Raw genomic sequence first — 11,329 nt, 5'->3', positions numbered from 1 at the left:
GTCAATAATTTATTTTCCTACAGGTGTTTTCTTGAGCTTTTTCAGTGTTAATTTTGAAGCTGCACAGTTTTCACATTCCTGCATTCCAACTCCTTTGGAAGCCTTGCCTTACCAGCTAACAAAACAGCTGTGTAGCAGAAGTGGCAAAAAGCACCAGCAGCTACACCTCCATATCCCAGAAAAGACAGCAGCTGCCAGTCTTCAGTGTGTCTTCAGTGTCTGGTCCAGGCAGAAGGCATGGACTGAAAAGATAGGATGGAGTTGTCAAAGCTGTCAGCTAAGGCCAGTACTGCACAGGCAGCAGTGGGTCTTAACAAGACAACAGGCATTTAGATCTGCTAACATCCAAACTGAGCCTGTCAGGAATGCTATCTGCAATGCTCTTCCATTTTCCCTGAATCTCTGAAAGCTGGGGAATGGCATTTAGCACAAAGTTAGTTCAAATTGTACACATTACATACTGGACCTAATTGCAATCCCTTCGTAACAGTAATGTAAAGAAAGGCTGGAGAGCAGACAGTAAATCATGAATCATGACTGGCTGCACATGAATCTTTGAGTCCAAAGGCAAATGCCTTTGGAGTGATGATTTTCCTGGTCCATCTGGTGCCTGCTCTCTGTCCATCTGAGAACAGCCTTCTCTGTCCTCCAAAGCTACTGGGCATGCCAGTGCTGGAACCTTTCAGCTGTTTATGCTGACCTGCCTGGTCTTGCTTATCCAGAAGTCCTGGACCACAGACAGATTTAAGGGCTATGCAAGTTACTGTGCTTCTACTCCTTTACAAATTTGCATTTATAAGAAGAAGAAAGCTCATTTACAGCTAGATTAACAATTGCTAACTTGATCAGGAAAGCTCAGAGTAGCAGGTGAAGTAGCTTGTTGGAATGGGGCGGTTGTTTCTCTGTTCCTTCACAGCCATGGAAAGACACTTAAGAATAAAATATCCCTCCCTCTTGGCTTACAGTTCTTGCACACTTTCTTGATTCTGTCAGCAGGAACAAGCCTGCCAAGTCTCATGTGTATAGCACAGGAGGTCTCTTCCCAACGGGTTGCCCGGCCCCTCCCTGCACCCTGATTAGCAGAGACCCTACCTGAGACACAGGGCTTTCTAGCAACTTGCCACTTGTCTTTTTTAGTCCTCTCTAATTCCTACTTGCCGTCATAACACTGTGGAGTATAACACTGGCAGCTATTTTCCCATGATACAGAGAATTATTAAAATAATTTGTTTTGGTTTTGTTTGTTTTTATTTCTATTTTTGTTTGGTTTTGTTTGTTTTGGTTTTTTTTGTTTATTTTGGTTGTGGGGTTTAGGTTGTTTTTTGGGTTTTTTTTAAAATATTGTTAGTTCATTTTAAAACACACTTCTTTCTCCATCCTTCTCCATTTGCTTTCTGAACATCTTAATTGATTTTTTTTTTCCCCCACACTTATTTCAGGTCTTTGTCCTGGCAGCGAACCAGCAAGCAGCAGCCTGGCTGCCTATATGAATGATGAAAAGGAGTAAATACTTCTAAGAGCTATTAAAAATATCCAAGTAAGCTGTATTTAAATTTGTAAGGAGTTTTTATACCTCTGAAAAACAATGCATTGCTAGTGCATCCTGAGAAGCAAACCTATTATACAGATGGCCAGTGGAAAATGACTGGCAAAAAAGATCTTTTCAGTACAGAAAGATAAAGATGGACAAACTGCACCCACCTGCCCCTCCACAGTGAGAGCCAGCTGCTGGGTATTTAATCTGGAAGGGGAATGGACTTGCCCAAGAGTTGATGGGACGATCAGGCCTCTGAGTCATTTTAGCACAGGGTGTGTTAATTGGGTACAGACAGTTCAAGGGGAAGGCAGAAAAGAGCAAGATTATGTTACTAACTGAGCTCCATGGCAGCATTGCTTTCACAGAGCCATTTGCATGCTAGTTGAGTCCTGAATAAATTTTACAGAGCATGGTTTCCATGCAGAATGCACCAGATCCAGATTTTAAAATGGCAGACTTATTCTATACTCATCCTTCTGACACAAGCTAATTGATATGCTAGTGAGAATCGATATTTTTTATATTTTTCCCATATTTTTTATCAGTTCTATAGCAACCAGAATCAATTACCTCACAACAGTCTTAATATGCCAAAGAGAACAGAGTTCCTAAAAACTTGCAAGAAGTTGCCAGGTACTTGTTTGCTCCAGGAAGGAGCAGCCAGATAAAGGAGATGCCAGTGAAAGCACGTGGCTGCTCACTGTAGGTGTGGACACTTGGAAAACTCATTACAGCTCTAATCTGCACATAGAAAAATAATCAGGGTATTTATTAGTTTTTGAACATTCTGTCTTGGCATAAGTACATGAGAAACCTGTTATTTATGTGATAGGAGCTGTGTTCACCTTTGATCTCTGAGTACAACTATACTAGGAGACTGTGATCTCTCTGAGGAGTCGTGAACACTACAGGTCATGTATGTATATTTGTACGCATGCATATATATAACACATCTATGCATATACTTCTATATACGTGCATGTAGACATATATATACATACACATGTGGAACATCCAAGCTCTAAGTTTTGAGCAAGAATCCAAAACCCGCTTTATTTTCCTCCTGTGGCCAGGAGAAGGGGGAGGAGAATGCCCCGTGAGTACTCCCTCTGGAAACTAGCAGAAGCCAAGAGAAGACTAGTTAGTAACCCTGGGAAGACAGAAAGACACTGCTTGCAGGAACATGACCTAAATGTTTTGGCATTCCCTTGTTTGTTTTCTTCTAATATTTTTTTGTGTGCAGTTACTACTTGCTGGAACATGAATACTTTGTCAGCTCTATGTTTTGTTTTGTTTTGTTTTTAAACATTTCTTTGGGTGGGCTTATTATAATTGAACCACTAGGTGAAGCTGTATGAGATGAGGACATAAAAGGCCTCTTTGCTGGGTTGTTTTGTTTTGTTTTTTCCACTTGTGTAGACTCCTTGTTACAAATGGGTAAGGATTAGAAGGTTTAGCAGGCCCACAAAGCAGAGTTGGATGTGAGTAAAGGCCTTTAAGTATTTAATTAAAAGCTCAAAGAAAATAATAATAATAATAAAAAACGAGAGGGAAAAGTGGCAGGCATTTCACATGCAGCCCTCCGTGTGCTTTGGCATATCATAAAATTAGAAAGAAGGCATTGGGATAGTAGGGAACACCAGAGGAAAGTCACGTGCCAGAGTGCAGTAGGATGGGAAGGCTGTAGGACATTGCTTTGACTTTAGAGGGAGTGTGTACTGAACAGTAAGAGGGAGACAGCAAAAGCACTGGATGGGAAGCCCATGGACAGTTAGCACTAGGAGCAGCCAGAGCACACTGGTTGTTACCGTACTGGTCAAGACAATACCAAAAATACGTCCATGGCAGGCAAAATGCTCATGGTGCCTCAGCTAACAGCAGAGCAGCTGTGGCACTGAGTGGAAAACAGGAGGGAATTGTCCGGCAGGAAAGCTGCAGCAGCATCTAGGATTGCCTTCACTCCTCTATGAAGGGAGATGAAAGGAGAAAGCTGGAGGGAAGAAAAAGCCAAGCGGGATGACAGGAAAAGCGAGGGCTTTGCCTGGCTCAGCCTTGTCTGGCCAGGGCTTATTGCCCCCCAGGCTCTGCCTGCAGTGTGGCAGAGCCCCCTCTGCACCCAATGTTGTCTCACCAGGTGCTTCCTCGGGGATGCTGGGCACATTAAGCTGTAAGTACCTCCTCTGAGAAAGGGAGCAAAGCTATTTTTAGTCCCCTCAAGAGTATAAAACAGAGCTAGATAAGATTAATGGGCATTTATGAAGATTATCATGAGCTAAGAGTAGAGGTCAAACACCCATGGTGCTTGTTCTCTTTTAGCCCAGTGTCTACATTTTTGAGGTGAAGGAAGGGGAAACAATGTGGAGTGTTTTGTTTGTCTGAAATATTTTGGGATTTAGAAAACCCAAACATTTAAATAATGCTTTGAAGATATTACAGCTGGTGCCCAGTGTTTTATTTTTTTAAAAAAGCCCTTTGTCCAAGGAGACTCCTGCAAAAACGTGCTTGAAAATATACCAGTTTGCAATAAATATATGCTCCATCTTTTTTGAAAAAACTGGATTTGTGGTAAAACAGACATTCACATTTTCTACCTTGCACTGTTGCTCATAACACTGTGCCCATGAACAGAATGATTTCTCAGGAGTTCAGATTTATTTTTTTCCTTCAGTATTATAGAAAGGGGAAACTGGTGATTTTCAGCTTTGTTTCCTTGGATCCTAGGATCCCTGTGGGCTTACCTAAGCAATAGTTTTAACTTCTTTTTAACACACAGGTCCTTGCAGATTCTCCAGAGCAAGGAAAGGCTCCCTTCCGCTCCCTTCCCTTCCCTTCCCTTCCCTTCCCTTCCCTTCCCTTCCCTTCCCTTCCCTTCCTTTCCCATTTTTTTGTTTGTTTGTTTTTAATTGCACACTGTAGGGAAAGATAACATGTTGCAAAGGCCCTAATTTTTCTGTGAATGTGAAAACACCAACACAACCTGCATGAGATTTCAAACTCTAGATTGGTACAACACAGAAAATGCTTTTCCCAATTGAGACAGACTAGAACAACTTTTTGCACCAACATTAAGAACTTTATATCTATGCAAAATCAGCACCAATGGTTGGATTAATATTTTAATAATTACACACTTTGTACATTATGAAAATAAATCATAAATAGTGTAAAAATAATTCTGAAGATCAACTTCTCACAAGCAAGAAACAAAACCTGAAGTACAAAACTGAAGGAAAACAAAACAGTATTCAAATGAAAACCAAGGAGAAATTTTAATAATAAAAACAAAAGCATGCTGTTTGATTGAGTTCAATTAAGTCAGGACCAGAGGCCACAAGAAAGTGGTAATTAATAACAAATTAAAATGGGTGATTAAAACCTTGCAATTCTTTACTCATCAAAAGAGGTCTCATGAAATATTTACAGTGCTGACACACAAAATATTTCTAGTGTTGATAATATGATACTGACCCATGTGATTTTCCCCCCAAGCAATGTAATCCTTGCCAAATTACTTTGTATTTGGATTTTATTTGTATTTTTATCTCCTCTACTGCATTTATGAGACCATTTGCAATACAAAAATAACAGCACATATAGATGAACTTAAAAAAGTAAAAAATGCAAATAAAAATATATTTTTTCCAAAGGAAAAAGTCAGATACATACATCTTAGTAACATTTTTAAAGTAGTGTGATATTTGCCCAAACATGTACAATAATATAAGAATATCCACATATATGTTAACAATATGTAAAACATTCTTCCACCAACCCAACTCTTCATAATACTTAAGAGAAGTGTGCAAGTACCAATGGTATCTGGGAAATTAATACAATTTCTTTTTAAATAGAAATAAGTAAAACACTAACGGTCCCAGGTTAAGTTAAGGCCCCCTGTTTTCCAAAGAAAATTCAATTTTCAAGCAGCATTGATAATCGGATGCATTTAAAAACAAAACGAAACAAAAACAACACTCCAAATCCTTTTTTAAAATACAAACTCCACTTGTTTTGTGGAGTATCTTTTTAAAATTCTGTCAGAAATGATGGTGGCAGGCACTTGTAGCATTTAATGAATCCAACCACCATGTGAAATACTTCAATAACAGAGGATGCAAGAAAACCTTCATTTGTACATTACAGCAACATTCAGATCCGTAAGAGCAAGTCGCAGAAAGGAAAAAAATAATAACAACCACCAGGTGCTAGTTTTAACTCTGGTCACTGAAATAAAATACTTTTTTTGCAATGACTAAAAATTAGACTTTCTTTTCACCACTGTCTTTGCAGATACTAGTATTTTGTGTGATTCTTTAGTAAGCCAATTTAGGTGTCTCATTAGATAAAATGCAGAGATGTAAAAATGTAATTCAAGATGGTCAAGCAGCAGAGATCAGGACATTTGAAAGGAAAGGTCAGCTTCTGCATACCTTGAACATCTTAATCACATTCAATAGACTCAGAGTATCTCTGCAGCTTTTCCTCACTGGAGTGGTCCTGGTTTAGGCTAGGATCTAAAGGTTCCCACCACCGAAGGTGGTATTTGCCGTGTTACTAAGCGCAATAGCTGTATCCTTCCTCTTCATGTCTCAAAGTGCTTGGCAATGGAAGGATGCATCACTCTCCCCATTTCATTTCTATGGAAGGGGAGGCACAGCCAAGTGAAGAGCTCTGCATGGTTGAGCCCAGGTTTACAATTCCAGTTCTGTGCAAGTCAGCAGAACAGCTCCCCCTAAACTTCAGTGGGGATCCACGATCTGAAAAACATCTCCTGATGTGTCCCCTGGCCTTACACAGCTCCACCTTCCCACAAGGACCAAAGGCCTGATTGTCTCATTTGATCATTCTGAATGCATTCATAATACTGCCACGGTAGACTTAACAAAATTTACAAATAGCTAGACGAAGAGTGTCATTCTGCCTTGCTACACTATTAGAACATGACATCAAAGTCAGCAATAAATAAAAATACCAATAAAAAACCATTGTATCATTGTTCAATTAATTAAAGTTTCATGCTTTACCTCAGGAAAAAACAAAATGGTGTCCAAAGCATCCTGAAAGTAAGGTTCCCCATAGCTAATCTATGAATATGAAGACAAGGATCATGTATGTCAGACATATTCCATACAGTGCTGAAAAGACTTGCTGCTTCTGTAGCAGGACTTTTGCACAATGTGGTTGTAATACACTGGAGTAACAGATGATTACAAAACTTGGTATGAAACAAATACTGAAAGCTCTCAAAGAAACAAGAATTAATAATACCCGAAAAAGTCAGGGATCTAGAAGCTGTGTAGACCAATACCACTACACATGTCTACAACTGAAAAGACTGGTAGAGGAACTACTGTTCCTGCCACAAACTAAACAAAACAAATAATATCTATTTGGAGGAATGCTACTAAAATATAAAACAGCACACAGGGGGTTCAAACTGGTTTGCCATCAAAAGAGAAAAGATATACTAGCACCAAAAATAGTTGCTTTTTAAACAAAATAAAGATGTTGCAAGTCTTCATGGGGTGCTTTTCTAGATGAAATATTAAACCTAACTTTTTTTTTCTTATACTGAATATGCAACCTTTCTAAATACTGTTGGGTTTCATTTAAAGCCAATCTTTGAGATGCAAATATATTACACAAATATTAATGTAAAATCTAAGTATCTAGTTTAGCAAGTTAAATAGTTTATATGCTGGTCACCCATGGTCATTTAAATAAAATGAACCTTTTAGATTATTGAACAATACAGAGCTGTAAAAAAAGTTAAATTAGATTATTTGGGAAAAAATGGGATTCCTACCTGGTGGAAGTTAAAGAAAAATATTACAAGATAGAAAATAAAGTGAATAAGGGTGCTGAAGTGTTTCTTCAGCAGGGTTTTAGTGTCAGGAAGTTAAACAAGAATTAAATTTGGACTAACACTTAACAGTAATGTCTGTAATTATTTCCTGAATGAAGAAACCATGAACCAAGGTTCTGCTAGCTTTATTGAGGCATGTAGAAATGGACGTTGTGAGGACATTTTAAAAATATATACAATTTAAAAAAACATCAAAGTGACAGCATACATTTAACAGCTCTTTATCTTGTTGCTGTTTCTTAAAATGAGTTGTGTTTGTGGACACTCTCAATATGGGATTGCTAAAATATTTAGCCAAATAATAAATATCCTATTTGATTTTTCACTTGTTTGCTCTGAGGGATATTAGAGCATATTTTATCTTACTGTGTGACTGCCACTATTTGGTATTTTATTAAAATGTTTAACTTCTAGTCTTCACAGCTCTAATATACCTAGCCAAATTCTGCCCAGACAGGACACAGGTATAAGAGACTCTCTCATGTTAACAGGGCAGCTTGGTCCTCAGCCTGTTGTTTTTTTGAGATAGTGCTTCTTAAACATGCAGAGTAAAACTGGCAATTCAAAAGGCTTTAATGCTTCTCCTCTTGTCCTCTTTCTGGAAAATCCCTCACTCATATTACTGCTGTAGCACTCCAGTTACTAATACTTTTTATTAAGTCTGTGCCACGTGAAGGCTTTTATTACTGTAGTTGTGAATATTCAGATGGGTCGATACTTGCATTACTGAAAATGTAAGCAAAGAAAAATGTTTTTCCTTGTATGTCTGAGTGTCTGCTTCTTTCTGGTGAAAATATGGAATTGAGCAGTAAATGTATATACTTTTTCAGTGTCAGAATTTTTTTTATTAGTAAGTTTTTATTACTAGTTGGAGACCACTAAATTAATCTCTAATTTTTAAAATTTGTGTAAACTTTTCTGCTATGAAAAGCTGTTTTTTTCTTTGACATATCAAAATGACAATAAAGATTTAGCAAAGTGAAAGGTCGCATTATAGAGGCATCTCCATTGATCTGAGGTTGTGAAGCAATGTGAAAAAGTGCAACCACAGCCAGTCCCCACTTTCACATGATTTAGAAATCAATGAGCAAGGAAAAACGTGCATTCCAAGATGGGCACATAGATGGAGACAGGCTGTCTTCCTCAACTTTTAGTTTTGGTCTACATATGAAAGACATGTCTCAGAAAAGTAATTGAAACAGTTTGTGATGATCCTGCAATACACTAGGAACAGAAGTCATATGCACATAATTTTCATCTGCCAAATATGGCACAATTTCTCATAAACTAGTCTCTCTGACTACTAACTACAGTGCACCATATGAAGACTCAAAACTGGAAAAAATACTTTGTGGCAAAATCTACAAATGTGCATAAATGAAATCTTCCTAGCAATAAAAAAGTGGAGAAGCAAAACTTTGCCAATGTTTCTCTAGAAACTCAGTCATCTGAACGGAAATAGAGAAATACTGACACTTCTAACAGGTTTGTGCGATAACAAGCGTGCAGTGTTAATCACACAGACTTGTTTTCTCCCCTATGTTTTTTGAGTAATAATGTCCACTAAGGTCACTACAACAGTAGAAAAAGAACAAGACAAATAAACCAGCCTGTGATACACAAAAATAAACTCTTTTCTTTTTTAGACTTACAGGCTTCAAAGACTCTGAAATAAAAATGGTTAATACTGAAACAAGATGAACACGTGGCTTTTGAAGTATTTTCTTCAATGCCATCATCACAAATGTTGAACAGGTTACTGAAATGCATCCTTTATGGCAATAGTTACGGGAAAAGGAAACAAAATTAACCATAGCTTCCAAAATTCTGCAGGGAAGTTCAGCTAGTTTTATGTAATTTAAACTGAATCACCTGGAAACCACACCATGGTACATACATCTGGTCAGTTCTGTTCTCCTCCTCCTCTGGAGGATGTTCCAATTCATCCTTGCCTCAAGAATGCTTTTTCCTCCAGCAGTCCCAAAATACAATATGCAGAGCACATACTCTGTCCATCCTTGAGTAAGGTTGAGAAGCTTCTAGTCTCAGGTGGTGTCTGCCATCAAATGATCCCTGCAGCACCTCTGTAACCTTTCCAAACAACCCACAGAGAAGTCTGGTTTCTTCTTCAAACTTCTTTCCTTCTTGATTAGGGACTTGACAGGGCCCATCGTGAATGTCTTCACGATTGTGAGCAGTGCAAGGCAAACTGATGCTGATTAACAGGCAGGACCCTCTTTGATCAAAGGGGCCAGGTGACCTGCAGGACTGGAAGCCATCCACCTGCAGCTGGAACTCTATTCCCCAAAAATTCAAGGCCTCCTTCTATTCTTCTCTGGTTTATCTCTTTTTAGCAATAAGCCATGGTGTGACCCCCTTGAGATGACAAAAGGAAACGACTCAGAAGCTGGAATCAAAGGTCACTGTGAGCAGCCATTTAGCATGTGACGTGATCACACAACAAGCATGTTTGGCACACAAACTCATGCTTTTAGTCCATACAAGCAGATATGGTGGCATGAATCAGTGAAGTGCTTAAGATGGACATGGAAGCCAAGTCAGTAAACTCCAACGGCAGCTGGCACAGTACATTTCATAGCATTTTGCTCATATTTGGTCACAATTTCTTGTAAACTAGTCCATGGCACTCATTGTCCATGCATGTCCACAAGCCAAAATATAAGAATTTACAGAAATAATCAGATTTCTATCACTGATTGTTTTATCGAGATTCCTCTCTCACTAGAGAAAGAATCTTTGCAGGTTTACTCTGCAGTTGTATACCATCTAACTGCAGATGTAAGTGAAAAAAAGATGTACACATGGACTACTGCAAACAAGTAGAAGCAGCTACATGTAAACATATCTCAGACTCATAAAATCAAATGTTCAGTTTTCAACTATAAATACAAAAAGTGGAGCACTATGTACACAACTTCATGCTTGTAAGGTTAGATTCATCACTGCAGAGACAAAAAAAAAAAAAAGATACAGATTAATCAAATTAGTAAACTGGTATTTCAGATTTCTATTCCAAATACATAGATTCATCGGAGTTGCAAATACAGATAGTTATTTCCTCAGCATCAGCTGTTCTTCAGAGTTAAATGCATCCAAAATGTCACACATGCTTTATGTTTCCTAATATATTAGAAGCCAGTATCCCTCCACCCACATTATTTTGAAAACTGTGTTTTTAAATCTCATACTACCTCAGTTAAATCTTAACTAAAATGACATTGCCAGTTAACATTAGCACACAGCATAACAACCAGGAGAATGTATTGAAGAACAGAAAGCTAAGGCAAAGAGAAGGGCACGATGCACTGTTCATCTAGGCATCCCAGAAAAATAGTATCACAGTAGATAAAAATGCCACATCCATGAGTTTTTATAAGGAATGGGATGCAGTGATCGCATGCAGAAACCAAAGGATGCATGACTTTTCATATAAAAGAAAAAAGTCTTGGACTTTTCAGAAATCTAATGCCAAGTGTTTCTACAGTACTGCCTCAATGGGTTATTATTTCTACATGTATTAGAAGCTCATCACACCAACTGCTGTCATGGAGAGGTCTTGTTTTGTGTTGCTGCATAAATCTGTCCAAGAGGATCTGAAGTAAACCCTGATACTGTTCTGTGTGCCAAGGACATACTGTCCCTGGAAAAAAAAAGCTCTGTCCATCCTACCTTTTGCCAACAGCCAGGCATTGGTAATCCGTCGGGACCCTGTTTCAAGGGAAAGAAAACAAACAAACAAAAAATAATAAAAAGAAATAGTTAAATTTGAGAGGATAGATAGTCCATAAATATCTGTTAGCACAGATGAAACAGCTCTGACTTTTTATATAATAAGTAGCTACCAATTCCTAACTTATTTCCTCTCTTGTTCTCAAGGTGAAGAAAAAGCCAAAGAAGAGAAGGTT

General features: G+C 38.2%; 1 protein-coding gene across 1 annotated transcript in view; it reads right to left on the bottom strand.

Annotated features, from left to right (window-relative positions):
* Positions 1–4,651: 4,651 nt before the first annotated feature.
* COL25A1 (collagen type XXV alpha 1 chain) overlaps positions 4,652–11,329 on the bottom strand; it is a 322,787-nt gene continuing 316,109 nt past the window's right edge. The window contains exons 36-37 of the mRNA XM_051616887.1: positions 11,094–11,132; positions 4,652–10,366 (exon numbers count right to left, since the gene is read on the bottom strand). Coding sequence (XP_051472847.1) covers positions 10,364–10,366; positions 11,094–11,132 — 42 coding nt within the window. The 3' untranslated portion in view covers positions 4,652–10,363. The remainder of the gene's footprint in view (positions 10,367–11,093; positions 11,133–11,329) is intronic.

This window comes from Apus apus, chromosome 4, assembly GCF_020740795.1.
Source record: "Apus apus isolate bApuApu2 chromosome 4, bApuApu2.pri.cur, whole genome shotgun sequence".
NCBI classification, from domain to species: domain Eukaryota; kingdom Metazoa; phylum Chordata; class Aves; order Apodiformes; family Apodidae; genus Apus; species Apus apus.
This window is presented reverse-complemented; position numbering and strand designations above follow the sequence as displayed.